Source organism: Pseudophryne corroboree, chromosome 1 (genome assembly GCF_028390025.1).
Source record: "Pseudophryne corroboree isolate aPseCor3 chromosome 1, aPseCor3.hap2, whole genome shotgun sequence".
In the NCBI taxonomy this organism is placed as follows: domain Eukaryota; kingdom Metazoa; phylum Chordata; class Amphibia; order Anura; family Myobatrachidae; genus Pseudophryne; species Pseudophryne corroboree.
In genome coordinates this window covers 285,179,264-285,195,377 of record NC_086444.1, presented here as the reverse complement: position 1 = coordinate 285,195,377, position 16,114 = coordinate 285,179,264, and the positions used below count along the sequence as shown (strand labels likewise).

Below are 16,114 nucleotides of genomic sequence, written 5' to 3'. Positions count from 1 at the left end.
TTACAATGGAGCCTCAGGGCTGTTTAAATTACCCCATTAACGCGAATAAGAATGTGTGTTTGGGGGTATCCGTTCAGATGGTCAACAATGTTAAGGTCGGCACTCATTAGGTCGACCACTATTGGTTCGACACATGAAAAGGTCGACATGAGTTTTTCCCTTTTCTCTAACGTCCTAGTGGATGCTGGGAACTCCGTAAGGACCATGGGGAATAGCGGGCTCCGAAGGAGGCTGGGCACTCTAGAAAGATTTATGACTACCTGGTGTGCACTGGCTCCTCCCACTATGACCCTCCTCCAAGCCTCAGTTAGATTTCGTGCCCGGCCGAGGTTGGATGCACACTAGGGGCTCTCCTGAGCCCTTAGAAAAAAAGTATAGTTTAGGTTTTTTATTTTCAGTGAGACCTGCTGGCAACAGGCTCACTGCAGCGAGGGACTAAGGGGAGAAGAAGCGAACTCGCCTGCTTGCAGCCGGATTGGGCTTCTTAGGCTACTGGGCACCATTAGCTCCAGAGGGATCGACCGCAGGCCCAGTCCTTGGTGTTCGGTCCCGGAGCCGCGCCGCCGTCCCCCTTACAGAGCCAGAAGCAAGAGGAGGTCCGGAAAAACGGCGGCAGAAGACATCAGTCTTCACCAAGGTAGCGCACAGCACTGCAGCTGTGCGCCATTGCTCCTCATACACACTTCATACTCCGGTCACTGAGGGTGCAGGGCGCTGGGGGGGGGCGCCCTGAGAAGCAATAATAACACCTTGGCTGGCAAAAATTCCACAATATATAGTCCCAGAGGCTATATATGTGGAAAATACCCCTGCCAGAATCCAGAAAAAAGCGGGAGAATAGGCCGCGGAAAAGGGGCGGAGCTATCTCCCTCAGACACACTGGCGCCATTTCTCCTTCACAGATCCGCTGGAAGGAAGCTCCCTGGCTCTCCCCTGCAGTCTACAACAGAACAGGGTAAAAACAGAGAGGGGGGGGCACTGAATTTAGGCGCTATATATATATATAATATAAAAAGCAGCTATAGGGGACATAACTCAGTTAGTCCCTGCATTATATAGCGCTCTGGTGTGTGCTGGCATACTCTCACTCTGTCCCCCCAAAGGGCTTTTGTGGGTCCTGTCCTCATTCGGAGCATTCCTTGTGTGTGTGCGGTGTGTCGGTACGGCTGTGTCGATATGTTTGATGAGGATAATGATGTGGAGGCGGAGCAGATGCCTTTAGAAGGGATGTCACCCCCTGCGGGGCAGACACCTGAGTGGATGGGCTTATGGAAAGTAATGAGTGCACGTATAGACTCCTTATATAAAAAAATCGACGACATGCCAAATGTGGGACAGCCGACTTCTCAGCTCGTGCCTGCCCAGGCGTCGCATGGGTCGTCAGGGGCTCTAAAACGCCCGCTACCTCAAGCAGACCCAGATGTCGACACTGATACTGACACCAGTGTCGACGACGATGAGTCTAACCTGATGCCCACTAAGGCCATTCACTGCATGATTGAGGCAATGAAAGAGGTGTTACACATTTCTGATATAAATACAGGTACCACTAAAAAGGGTATTATGTTTGGGGAGAAAAAACTACCCGTAGTTTTTCCCCCATCAGATGAATTAAATGAAGTGTGTGAAGAAGCGTGGGCTTTCCCTGATAAAAAATTGGTAATTCCTAAGAAGGTACTAATGGCGTTCCCTTTCCCGCCAGAGGATAGGTCACGTTGGGAAACACCTCCTAGGGTGGATAAAGCGCTCACACGTTTGTCTAAAAAGGTGGCACTACCGTCTCCGGATACGGCCGCCCTCAAGGAACTTGCTGATAGAAAGCAGGAGGCGATCCTGAAGTCTGTATATACACACACAGGCATTATACTTAGGCCAGCTATTGCGTCAGCTTGGATGTGCAGTGCTGCCGCTGCGTGGTCAGATAAACTGTCAGAAAATATTGACACATTAGACAGAGACACGATCCTGCTAACCATAGACCATATCAAAGACTCAGTCTTATATATGAGAGATGCACAGAGGGAAATCTGCCGACTGGCATCTAAAGTAAGTGCATTGTCCATTTCTGCTAGGAGAGGCTTATGGACTCGCCAGTGGACAGGAGATGCAGATTCAAAAAAGCACGTGGAAGTGTTACCATATAAGGGTGAGGAATTATTTGGGGATGGTCTCTCGGACCTAGTTTCCACAGCAACGTCTGGGAAGTCAGCATTTTTACCCCATGTCCCCTCACAGCCTAAGAAGGCGCCGTTTTATCAGGTTCAGTCTTTTCGGACCCAGAAAAACAGGCGTGGAAAAGGCGGGTCCTTTCTGTCCAGAGGCAGAGGTAGGGGAAAAAGACTGCAACAAACAGCAGGTTCCCAGGAGCAAAAGTCCTCCCCCGCTTCTTCTTCCAAGTCCGCCGCATGACGGTGGGGCTCCACAGGCGGAGCCAGGTACGGTGGGGGGTCGCCTCAAAAATTTCAGCGATCAGTGGGCTCGCTCACAGGTGGATCCCTGGATCCTGCAAATAGTATCTCAGGGGTACAAGCTGGAATTCGAGGCGTCCCCACCCCACCGGTTCCTAAAATCTGCCTTGCCGATTGCTCCCTCAGACAGGGAGGCGGTGCTAGCGGCAATTCACAAGCTGTATTCCCAGCAGGTGATAATCAAGGTACCCCTACTTCAACAAGGCCGGGGTTACTATTCCACACTATTTGTGGTACCGAAACCGGACGGTTCGGTGAGACCCATTCTAAATTTGAAATCCTTGAACACGTACATAAAGAAATTCAAGTTCAAGATGGAATCGCTCAGGGCGGTTATTGCAAGCCTGGACGAGGGGGAATTACATGGTATCCCTGGACATCAAGGATGCTTACTTGCATGTCCCCATTTACCATCCTCACCAGGAGTACCTCAGATTTGTGGTACAGGATTGCCATTACCAATTCCAGACGCTGCCGTTTGGACTGTCCACGGCACCGAGGGTATTTACCAAGGTTATGGCGGAAATGATGATACTCCTTCGAAGAAAGGGAGTTTTAATTATCCCGTACTTGGACGATCTCCTAATAAAAGCGAGGTCCAAGGAACAGTTGTTGGTGGGAGTAGCACTATCTCAGGAGGTGCTGCACCAGCACGGCTGGATTCTGAATATCCCAAAGTCACAGCTGGTTCCGACGACACGGCTACTGTTCCTGGGTATGATTCTGGATACAGTCCAGAAGAAAGTGTTTCTCCCGGAGGAGAAAGCCAGGGAGTTGTCATCTCTAGTCAGAGACCTCCTGAAACCAAAACAGGTATCAGTGCATCGCTGCACACGGGTCCTGGGAAAGATGGTAGCTTCTTACGAAGCAATTCCCTTCGGCAGGTTCCATGCCAGAATCTTTCAGTGGGACCTGTTGGACCAGTGGTCCGGATCGCATCTTCAGATGCATCGCTTAATAACCCTGTCTCCAAGAACCAGGGTGTCTCTACTGTGGTGGCTGCAGAGTGCCCATCTTCTAGAGGGCCGCAGGTTCGGAATACAGGACTGGGTCCTGGTGACCACGGATGCCAGCCTTCGAGGCTGGGGGGCAGTCATACAGGGAAGAAACTTCCAAGGACTATGGTCGAGTCAGGAGACTTCCCTTCACATAAATATTCTGGAACTAAGGGCTATCTACAATGCCCTAAGTCGAGCAAAAGCCCTGCTCCTACACCAGCCGGTGCTGATCCAGTCAGACAACATCACGGCAGTCGCCCATGTAAATCGACAGGGCGGCACAAGAAGCAGGATGGCGATGGCAGAAGCCACAAAAATTCTCCGATGGGCGGAGAATCATGTACTAGCACTGTCAGCAGTGTTCATTCTGGGAGTGGACAACTGGGAAGCAGACTTCCTCAGCAGACACGACCTCCACCCGGGGGAGTGGGGACTTCACCCAGAAGTCTTCCAGATGCTGGTAAACCGTTGGGAAAAACCACAGGTGGACATGATGGCGTCCCGTCTCAACAAAAAGTTAAAAAGATATTGCGCCAGGTCAAGGGACCCTCAGGCGATAGCTGTGGACGCTCTAGTGACACCGTGGGTGTACCAGTCGGTTTATGTGTTCCCTCCTCTGCCTCTCATTCCAAAGGTATTGAGAATAATAAGAAAGCGAGGAGTAAACACAATTCTCGTGGTTCCGGATTGGCCAAGACGAGCGTGGTACCCGGAACTTCAAGAGATGCTCTCAGAGGACCCGTGGCCTCTACCGCTCAGACTGGACCTGATACAGCAGGGGCCCTGTCTGTTCCAAGACTTAACGCGGCTGCGTTTGACGGCATGGCGGTTGAACACCGGATCCTAAAGGAAAAGGGTATTCCGGAAGAAGTCATTCCTACGCTTATTAAGGCCAGGAAAGATGTTACGGCAACGCATTATCACCGCATATGGCGAAAATATGTTGCATTGTGCGAGGCCAATAAGGCCCCAACAGAGGAATTTCAACTAGGCGATTTCTGCATTTCCTGCAAGCAGGAGTGGATATGGGCTTAAAACTAGGCTCCATTAAAGTACAGATCTCGGCTCTGTCGATTTTCTTTCAAAAAGAACTAGCTTCAGTACCTGAAGTTCAGACTTTTGTAAAAGGAGTGCTGCATATTCAGCCCCCGTTTGTGCCTCCGGTGGCACCTTGGGATCTCAACGTGATGTTGAGTTTCTTAAAATCACATTGGTTTGAGCCACTAAAAACCGTGGATCTGAAATATCTCACGTGGAAAGTGGTCATGTTATTAGCCTTGGCTTCAGCCAGGCGAGAGTCAGAATTGGCGGCTTTATCATGTAAAAGCCCTTATCTGATTTTCCATATGGATAGGGCAGAGTTAAGGACTCGTCCCCAATTTCTCCCTAAGGTGGTGTCAGCGTTTCACCTGAACCAGCCTATTGTGGTGCCGGCGGCTACTAGTGAATTGGAGGACTCCAAGTTGCTAGACGTTGTCAGGGCCCTGAAAATATATGTTTCCAGGACGGCTGGAGTCAGAAAATCTGACTCGCTGTTTATCCAGTATGCACCCAACAAGCTGGGTGCTCCTGCTTCTAAGCAGTCTATTGCTCGCTGGATTTGTAGTACAATTCAGCTTGCACATTCTGTGGCAGGCATACCACAGCCAAAATCTGTAAATGCCCATTCCACAAGGAAGGTGGGCTCATCTTGGGCGGCTGCCCGAGGGGTCTCGGCTTTACAACTTTGCCGAGCAGCTACTTGGTCAGGGGCAAACACATTTGCAAAATTCTACAAATTTGATACCCTGGCTGAGGAGGACCTGGAGTTCTCTCATTCGGTGCTACAGAGTCATCTGCACTCTCCCGCCCGTTTGGGAGCTTTGGTATAATCCCCATGGTCCTTACGGAGTTCCCAGCATCCACTAGGACGTTAGAGAAAATAAGAATTTACTCACCGGTAATTCTATTTCTCGTAGTCCGTAGTGGATGCTGGGCGCCCATCCCAAGTGCGGATTGTCTGCAATACTTGTAAATAGTTATTGTTAACTAAAGGGTTATTGTTGAGCCATCTGTTGAGAGGCTCAGTTGTTTTCATACTGTCAAACTGGATATAGTATCACGAGTTGTACGGTGTGATTGGTGTGGCTGGTAAGAGTCTTACCCGGGATTCTAAATCCTTCCTTATTATGTCTGCTCGTCCGGGCACGGTGTCCTAACTGAGGCTTGGAGGAGGGTCATAGTGGGAGGAGCCAGTGCACACCAGGTAGTCATAAATCTTTCTAGAGTGCCCAGCCTCCTTCGGAGCCCGCTATTCCCCATGGTCCTTACGGAGTTCCCAGCATCCACTACGGACTACGAGAAATAGAATTACCGGTGAGTAAATTCTTATTTTTTTTTATTTTTTTGAAACTTTTTCATACTTTACGATCCACGTGGACTACGATTGGGAACGGTAACCTATGCCGAGCGCAGCGGTAACGGAGCGAGGGGACGCGGTGCACTAATTGGGGTTCCCCGTCACTTTACGCAGAAAACGACACCAAAAAATGTTTAAAACAGGTTGACCTTTTTATGTGTCGACCATTTGTCCATGTCGACCAATAGTGGTCGACCTAATGAGTGTCGACCTTAACATTGTCAACCATTCATACTGGAACCGTGTTTGGGGAGAGGATAATTTCAGCTTGTTGCTTTATGATGTACAAAAAATATCCCGTTTTGGTACCCACATGGCTGATGGTAGTATTTTAGTCTGGTTTTGCCAGATTGCTGTGATGGGCACCCCAAAAAAACAACTGAATCACCCCCTTAATTAACTTGCCAAGAATGTGTAATGTAAAAATGTAGTGTAAGAATAAAATATACATATTTCTCTAACGTCCTAGTGGATGCTGGGGACTCCGTCAGGACCATGGGGATTAGCTGCTCCGCAGGAGACAGGGCACAAAAATAAAGCTTTAGGATCAGGTGGTGTGCACTGGCTCCTCCCCCTATGACCCTCCTCCAAGCCTCAGTTAGGTTTTTGTGCCCGTCCGAGCAGGGTGCAATCTAGGTGGCTCTCCTAAAGAGCTGCTTAGAAAAAGTTTTTAGGTTTTTTATTTTCAGTGAGTCCTGCTGGCAACAGGCTCACTGCAACGAGGGACTTAGGGGAGAAGAAGTGAACTCACCTGCGTGCAGGATGGATTGGCTTCTTAGGCTACTGGACACCATTAGCTCCAGAGGGATCGAACACAGGCCCAGCCATGGAGTCCGGTCCCGGAGCCGCGCCGCCGACCCCCTTACAGATGCCGAAAAGCGAAGAGGTCCAGAAACCGGCGGCAGAAGACTTTTCAGTCTTCATGAGGTAGCGCACAGCACTGCAGCTGTGCGCCATTGTTGTCACACACTTCACACCAGCGGTCACGGAGGGTGCAGGGCGCTGCAGGGGGCGCCCTGGGCAGCAATGAGAATACCTTGTTCTGGCTAAAAAATACATCACATATAGCCCTTGGGGCTATATGGATGTATTTAACCCCTGCCAGGTCTCACAAACTCCGGAGAAGAGCCCGCCGAAATAGGGGGCGGGGCCTATCTCCTCAGCACACAGCGCCATTTTCCTGCTCAGCTCCGCTGCGAGGAAGGCTCCCAGGACTCTCCCCTGCACTGCACTACAGAAACAGGGTAAAAAAGAGAGGGGGGGGCACTTTTTTTGGCGTTTTTGATATATATTAAGCTGCTATAAGGGAGACAACACTTCTATAGGGTTGTTCCTATATATTTATAGCGCTTGGGTGTGTGCTGGCAAACTCTCCCTCTGTCTCCCCAAAGGGCTAGTGGGGTCCTGTCTTCGATAAGAGCATTCCCTGTGTGTCTGCTGTGTGTCGGTACGTGTGTGTCGACATGTATGAGGACGATGTTGGTGTGGAGGCGGAGCAATTGCCGGTAATGGTGATGTCACCCCCTAGGGAGTCGACACCGGAATGGATGGCTTTATTTATGGAATTGCGTGATAATGTCAGCACATTACAAAAATCAGTTGACGACATGAGACGGCCGGAAAACCAGTTAGTACCTGTACAGGCGTCTCAGACACCGTCAGGAGCTGTAAAACGCCCTTTACCTCAGTCGGTCGACACAGACCCAGACACGGACACCGAATCTAGTGTCGACGGTGAAGAAACAAACGTATTTTCCAGTAGGGCCACACGTTATATGATCACGGCAATGAAGGAGGCTTTACATATCTCTGATACTGCATGTACCACAAAAAGGGGTATTATGTGGGGTCTGAAAAAACTACCTGTAGTTTTTCCTGAATCAGACGAATTGAATGAAGTGTGTGATGAAGCGTGGGTTAACCCCGATAGAAAACTGCTAATTTCAAAGAAGTTATTGGCATTATATCCTTTCCCGCCAGAGGTTAGGGCGCGCTGGGAAACACCCCCTAGGGTGGATAAGGCGTTCACACGCTTATCAAAACAAGTGGCGTTACCGTCTCCTGAAACGGCCGCCCTCAAGGATCCAGCAGATAGGAGGCTGGAAACTACCCTGAAAAGTATATACACTCATACTGGTGTTATACTGCGACCAGCCATCGCCTCTGCATGGATGTGCAGTGCTGGGGTGGTTTGGTCGGATTCCCTGACTGAAAATATTGATACCCTGGATAGGGACAGTATTTTACTGACTATAGAGCATTTAAAGGATGCATTTCTATATATGCGAGATGCACAGAGGGATATTTGCACTCTGGCATCGAGAGTAAGTGCGATGTCCATATCTGCCAGAAGAAGTTTATGGACGCGACAATGGTCAGGTGATGCGGATTCCAAACGGCATATGGAAGTATTGCCGTATAAGGGGGAGGAATTATTTGGGGTCGGTCTATCGGATTTGGTGGCCACGGCAACAGCCGGGAAATCCACCTTTTTACCTCAGGTCCCCTCCCAACAGAAAAAGACACCGTCTTTTCAGCCGCAGTCCTTTCGTTCCTATAGGAACAAGCGGGCGAAAGGACAGTCATATTTGCCCCGAGGCAAAGGAAAGGGTAAGAGAGTGCACCAAGCAGCTTCTTCCCAGGAGCAGAAGCCCCCCCCGGCTTCTGCAAAGCCCTCAGCATGACGTTGGGGCTTTACAAGCGGACTCAGGGGCGGTGGGGGGTCGACTCAAGAATTTCAGCGCACAGTGGGCTCACTCACAGGTGGACCCCTGGATTCTGCAGATAATATCTCAGGGTTACAGGTTGGAATTCGAGAAGTCTCCCCCTCGCCGGTTCCTAAAGTCTGCTCTGCCAACGTCTCCCTCAGACAGGGCGACGGTATTGGAAGCCATTCACAAGCTGTATTCTCAGCAGGTGATAGTCAAGGTACCCCTCCTACAACAGGGAAAGGGGTATTATTCCACACTATTTGTGGTACCGAAGCCGGACGGCTCGGTAAGACCTATTCTAAATCTGAAATCTTTGAACCTGTACATACAAAAATTCAAGTTCAAGATGGAGTCACTCAGAGCAGTGATAGCGAATCTGGAAGAAGGGGACTTTATGGTGTCCCTGGACATCAAGGATGCTTACCTGCATGTCCCAATTTGCCCTTCACATCAAGGGTACCTCAGGTTCGTGGTGCAAAACTGTCATTATCAGTTTCAGACGCTGCCGTTTGGATTGTCCACGGCACCTCGGGTCTTTACCAAGGTAATGGCCGAAATGATGTTTCTTCTACGAAGAAAAGGCGTATTAATTATCCCTTACTTGGACGATCTCCTGATAAGGGCAAGGTCCAGGGAACAGCTGGGGGACGTAGTAGCACTAACCCAAATAGTGCTGCAACAGCACGGGTGGATTCTGAATTTTCCAAAATCTCAATTGACCCCGACGACACGTCTGCTGTTCCTGGGAATGATTCTGGACACGGTTCAGAAAAAGGTGTTTCTTCCGGAGGAGAAAGCCAAGGAGTTATCCGAACTTGTCAGGAACCTCCTAAAACCAGGGAAAGTGTCTGTGCATCAATGCACAAGAGTCCTGGGAAAGATGGTGGCTTCTTACGAAGCGATTCCATTCGGCAGATTCCACGCACGAACTTTTCAGTGGGATCTGCTGGACAAATGGTCCGGATCGCATCTGCAGATGCATCAGCGGATAACCTTGTCGCCACGGACAAGGGTGTCTCTTCTGTGGTGGTTGCAGAGTGCTCATCTGTTAGAGGGCCGCAGATTCGGCATACAGGACTGGGTCCTGGTGACCACGGATGCCAGTCTGAGAGGCTGGGGGGCGGTCACACAGGGAAGAAACTTCCAGGGAGTATGGTCAAACCTGGAGATGTCTCTTCACATAAATATACTGGAGCTAAGAGCGATTTACAATGCTCTAAGCCTGGCAAAACCCCTGCTTCAGGGTCAGCCGGTGTTGATCCAGTCGGACAACATCACGGCAGTCGCCCACGTAAACAGACAGGGCGGCACAAGAAGCAGGAGAGCAATGGCAGAAGCTGCAAGGATTCTTCGCTGGGCGGAAGATCATGTGATAGCACTGTCAGCAGTGTTCATTCCGGGAGTGGACAACTGGGAAGCAGACTTCCTCAGCAGACACGATCTACACCCGGGAGAGTGGGGACTTCATCCAGAAGTCTTCCACATGATTGTGAACCGTTGGGAAAAACCAAAGGTGGACATGATGGCGTCTCGCCTCAACAAAAAACTGGACAGGTATTGCGCCAGGTCAAGAGACACTCAGGCAATAGCTGTGGACGCTCTGGTAACGCCGTGGGTGTTCCAGTCAGTGTATGTGTTTCCTCCTCTGCCTCTCATACCAAAAGTACTGAGAATTATACGGCAAAGGGGAGTAAGAACGATACTCGTGGCTCCGGATTGGCCAAGAAGAACTTGGTACCCGGAACTTCAGGAGATGCTCACGGAAGATCCGTGGCCTCTACCTCTAAGACGGGACCTGCTTCAGCAGGGACCGTGTCTATTCCAAGACTTACCGCGGCTGCGTTTGACGGCATGGCGGTTGAACGCCGAATTCTAAGGGAAAAAGGCATTCCGGAAGAGGTCATTCCTACACTGGTAAAAGCCAGGAAGGAGGTGACTGCACAACATTATCACCGCATTTGGAGAAAATATGTTGCGTGGTGTGAGGCCAGGAAGGCCCCCACGGAGGAATTTCAATTGGGTCGATTCCTACATTTCCTGCAAACAGGATTGTCTATGGGCCTCAAGTTGGGGTCCATTAAGGTTCAAATTTCGGCCCTGTCGATTTTCTTCCAGAAAGAATTGGCTTCAGTTCCTGAAGTCCAGACTTTTGTAAAAGGAGTACTACATATACAGCCCCCGGTTGTGCCCCCAGTGGCTCCGTGGGACCTTAATGTAGTTTTGGATCTTCTCAAATCCCATTGGTTTGAGCCACTCAAATCGGCGGATTTGAAATATCTTACATGGAAAGTAACCATGCTACTGGCCCTGGCTTCAGCCAGGAGAGTGTCAGAATTGGCGGCTTTATCGTATAAAAGCCCATATCTGATTTTCCATTCGGACAGGGCAGAACTGCGGACGCGTCCTCATTTTCTGCCTAAGGTGGTGTCAGCGTTTCACCTGAACCAGCCTATTGTGGTGCCTGCGGCTACTAGCGATTTGGAGGATTCCAAGTTGCTGGACGTTGTCAGGGCATTGAAAATATATATATTTCAAGGACGGCTGGAGTCAGAAAATCTGACTCGCTGTTTATACTGTATGCACCCAACAAGCTGGGTGCTCCTGCTTCTAAGCAGACGATTGCTCGTTGGATTTGTAGCACAATTTAACTTGCACATTCTGTGGCAGGCCTGCCACAGCCTAAATCTGTCAAGGCCCATTCCACAAGGAAGGTGGGCTCATCCTGGGCGGCTGCCCGAGGGGTCTCGGCATTACAACTCTGCCGAGCAGCTACGTGGTCGGGGGAGAACACGTTTGTAAAATTCTACAAATTTGATACCCTGGCTAAAGAGGACCTGGAGTTCTCTCATTCGGTGCTGCAGAGTCATCCGCACTCTCCCGCCCGTTTGGGAGCTTTGGTATAATCCCCATGGTCCTGACGGAGTCCCCAGCATCCACTAGGACGTTAGAGAAAATAAGATTTTACTTACCGATAAATCTATTTCTCGTAGTCCGTAGTGGATGCTGGGCGCCCATCCCAAGTGCGGATTGTCTGCAATACTTGTACATAGTTATTGTTACAAAAAAATCGGGTTGTTATTGTTGTGAGCCGTCTGTTCAGAGGCTCCTACGTTGTCATACTGTTAACTGGGTTCAGATCACAAGTTGTACGGTGTGATTGGTGTGGCTGGTATGAGTCTTACCCGGGATTCAAAATCCTTCCTTATTGTGTACGCTCGTCCGGGCACAGTATCCTAACTGAGGCTTGGAGGAGGGTCATAGGGGGAGGAGCCAGTGCACACCACCTGATCCTAAAGCTTTATTTTTGTGCCCTGTCTCCTGCGGAGCCGCTAATCCCCATGGTCCTGACGGAGTCCCCAGCATCCACTACGGACTACGAGAAATAGATTTATCGGTAAGTAAAATCTTATTTTTAACTATACATGACTGTCTGTAACGGGAAATCAGTTGGAAGGTGTCATTTTTAGTGCATTGTCTTCATTATGAATCTACGTTCTCCTGCAGAGTACAAATATGGCTTTTGGAAAAGTGACTGAGGATACAGTATATACCTGCACAGGACACCCCCTGAGGTCCGACATAGCCAACATTCTGGACTGGATGCTCAACAAGGATTTCACAGCTGCATACAAAAGTATCCTTTCTGCTGTGTTATAGGTGGCAGGTGGAAATTGAGTTCCAGTCTAACTTTAATTTTGTGTTTTTGAATGCTGGACTGCAGCATGTTTTCCACCTAGTTGTTTCACACGTTTTGCTGCACCAGTTGATACACAGAATAGTCATTTTAGCAGGTTCATGTACCTTAAGGCCAGTACTCACTGGCCGATGCGGGAGAGATGTGTGCTGAGCGTGCGGTGGGAGACGGGGGGGGGGCGCTCGTTTCACCCAGCGCGTGAAATGAGCGACCCGCTAGATTGGCCTGCACGGCAGGCCAATCTAGCACTAGCGATAGCGATGCGCGGGGCAGCGCATCGCTATCGCTGTAGGGGGTACACACAAAGCGATCAGGCTTAAAATCTAAGCAATCTAGTCAGATTGCTTAGATTTTAAACAGCGATCGCTCCTTGAGTACCCCCCTTAACAGTAACTTGTTCTCAGATTTACCATTAGAACAGGCTGGTGCATGGACACAAAGTGCAAATTCTGGCCCTTGCTGCCTCTAATGTATCCCATACTTCTTGCTAATTGGATCTATACTGTGAATATCTTGTCCAGTTTCTTCCCACAGAATCTCAGTTTTGATTGAGATCTAATAAATAAGATCTGGATTAAGCTTAATTCAAGCTCCTTTCTCTGACGTCCTAGTGGATGCTGGGGACTCCGTCAGGACCATGGGGATTAGCGGCTCCGCAGGAGACAGGGCACAAAAATAAAGCTTTAGGATCAGGTGGTGTGCACTGGCTCCTCCCCCTATGACCCTCCTCCAAGCCTCAGTTAGGTTTTTGTGCCCGTCCGAGCAGGGTGCAATCTAGGTGGCTCTCCTAAAGAGCTGCTTAGAAAAAGTTTTTAGGTTTTTTTATTTTCAGTGAGTCCTGCTGGCAACAGGCTCACTGCATCGAGGGACTTAGGGGAGAGAAGTGAACTCACCTGCGTGCAGGATGGATTGGCTTCTTAGGCTACTGGACACCATTAGCTCCAGAGGGAGTCGGAACACAGGTCTCACCCTGGGGTTCGTCCCGGAGCCGCGCCGCCGACCCCCCTTGCAGATGCCGAAGATGGAAGAGGTCCAGAAGCAGGCGGCAGAAGACTTTTCAGTCTTCCTGAGGTAGCGCACAGCACTGCAGCTGTGCGCCATTGTTGTCAGCACACTTCACACAGCGGTCACGGAGGGTGCAGGGCGCTGGGGGGGCGCCCTGGGCAGCAATGTATAATACCTTTTTCTCTGACGTCCTAGTGGATGCTGGGACTCCGTAAGGACCATGGGGACATAGCGGCTCCGCAGGAGACAGGGCACAAAATAAAAGCTTAAGGATCAGGTGGTGTGCACTGGCTCCTCCCCCTATGACCCTCCTCCAAGCCTCAGTTAGATTTTTGTGCCCGGCCGAGAAGGGTGCAATCTAGGTGGCTCTCCTGAGCTGCTTAGAATAAAAGTTTAGTTAGGTTTTTTTATTTTCAGTGAGTCCTGCTGGCAACAGGCTCACTGCATCGTGGGACTAAGGGGAGAAGAAACGGACTCACCTGAGTGCAGAGTGGATCGGGTTTCTTAGGCTACTGGACACTAGCTCCAGAGGGACGATCACAGGTTCAGCCTGGATGGGTCACCGGAGCCGCGCCGCCGTCCCCCTTACAGAGCCAGAAGAGACGAAGAGGTCCGGTGAAATCGGCGGCAGAAGACATCCTGTCTTCAGACTAAGGTAGCGCACAGCACCGCAGCTGTGCGCCATTGCTCTCAGCACACTTCACACTCCGGTCACTGAGGGTGCAGGGCGCTGGGGGGGGGAGCGCCCTGAGACGCAATATAACAGAATACCTTAGGTGGCAAAACAGAATACATCACATATAGCTCCTGGGCTATATGGATGTATTTTAATCCCCTGCCATTTTACACAAAAAAGCGGGAGATAAGGACGTCGTGAAGGGGCGGAGCCTATCTCCTCAGCACACAAGCGCCATTTTCCCTCACAGCTCCGCTGGAAGGACGGCTCCCTGACTCTCCCCTGCAGTCCTGCTTCAGAATCAGGGTAAAAAAGAGAAGGGGGGGCATTGTTGGCAGCAAATAACAATAATTAACAGCAGCTATAAGGGAATAACACTTATATAAGGTTATCCCTGTATATATATATAGCGCTGGGTGTGTGCTGGCAGACTCTCCCTCTGTCTCTCCAAAGGGCTAAGTGGGGTCCTGTCCTCTATCAGAGCATTCCCGGTGTGTGTGTGCTGTGTGTCGGTACGCGTGTGTCGACATGTATGAGGAGGAAAATTATGTGGAGGCGGAGCAGTTGCCTGCGTTGGTGATGTCACCCCCTAGGGAGTCGACACCTGACTGGATGATTGTATTTAAACAATTAAGTGATAATGTCAGCAATTTGCAAAAAACTGTTGACGACATGAGACAGCCGGCAAATCAGTTAGTGCCTGTCCAGGCGTCTCAGACACCGTCAGGGGCGCTAAAACGCCCGTTACCTCAGTGGGTCGACACAGACCCTGACACAGATACTGAGTCTAGTGTCGACGGTGACGAGACAAACGTAATGTCCAGTAGGGCCACACGTTACATGATCACGGCAATGAAAGAGGCATTGAACCTTTCTGACACTACAAGTACCACAAAGAAGGGTATTATGTGGGGTGAGAAAAAACTACCAATATTTTTTCCTGAGTCAGAGGAAATAAATGAGGTGTGTGAAAAAGCGTGGGTTTCTCCCGATAAAAAACAGCTAATTTCTAAAAAATTATTAGCATTATATCCTTTCCCGCCAGAGGTTAGGGCGCGTTGGGAAACACCCCCTAGGGTAGATAAGGCGCTCACACGTTTATCTAAACAAGTAGCGTTACCGTCTCCTGATACGGCTACCCTCAAAGAACCAGCTGATAGAAGGCTGGAAAATATCCTAAAAAGTATATACACACATACTGGTGTTATACTGCGACCAGCAATCGCCTCAGCCTGGATGTGCAGTGCTGGAGTCGCATGGTCGGATTCCCTGACTGAGAATATTGATACCCTGGATAGGGACAATATTTTGTTAACTATAGAACATTTAAAGGATGCATTATTATATATGCGTGATGCACAGAGGGATATTTGCACCCTGGCATCAAGAGTAAGTGCTATGTCCATCTCTGCCAGAAGAGCGTTGTGGACGCGACAGTGGTCAGGGGATGCGGATTCCAAACGGCACATGGAAGTATTGCCGTATAAAGGGGAGGAGTTATTTGGGGCTGGTCTATCGGACCTGGTGGCCACGGCAACGGCTGGAAAATCCACCTTTTTACCCCAGGTCACTCCACATCAGCAGAAAAAGACACCGTCTTTTCAATCTCAGTCCTTTCGTTCCCATAAGTACAAGCGAGCAAAAGGCCACTCCTTTCTGCCCCGGGGCAGAGGAAGAGGAAAAAGACTGCACCATGCAGCCGCTTCCCAAGAGCAGAAGCCCTCCCCTGCTTCTGCCAAGTCTTCAGCATGACGCTGGGGCTTTACAAGCAGACTCAGATATGGTGGGGGCCCGTCTCAAAAATTTCAACGCGCAGTGGGCTCACTCGCAAGTGGATCCCTGGATTCTACAGGTAGTATCGCAGGGGTACAAACTGGAATTCGAGGCGTTTCCCCCTCATCGTTTCCTGAAGTCTGCTTTACCAAAGTCTCCCGACAGGGAGGCAGTTCTAGAAGCCATTCACAAGCTGTATTCCCAGCAGGTGATAATCAAGGTACCCCTCCTGCAACAAGGAAAGGGGTATTATTCCACGCTGTTTGTGGTACCGAAGCCGGACGGCTCGGTGAGACCAATTTTCAATCTGAAATCCTTGAACACTTACATAAAAAGGTTCAAATTCAAGATGGAGTCACTCAGAGCAGTGATAGCGAACCTGGAAGAAGGG

General features: G+C 50.0%; 1 protein-coding gene across 1 annotated transcript in view; it reads left to right on the top strand.

Annotated features, from left to right (window-relative positions):
- Positions 1-16,114, top strand: part of RFC5 (replication factor C subunit 5) — a 194,267-nt gene that overhangs the window by 64,185 nt on the left and 113,968 nt on the right. Inside the window, exon 8 of the mRNA XM_063964328.1 lies at positions 12,080-12,209. Coding sequence (XP_063820398.1) covers positions 12,080-12,209 — 130 coding nt within the window. The remainder of the gene's footprint in view (positions 1-12,079; positions 12,210-16,114) is intronic.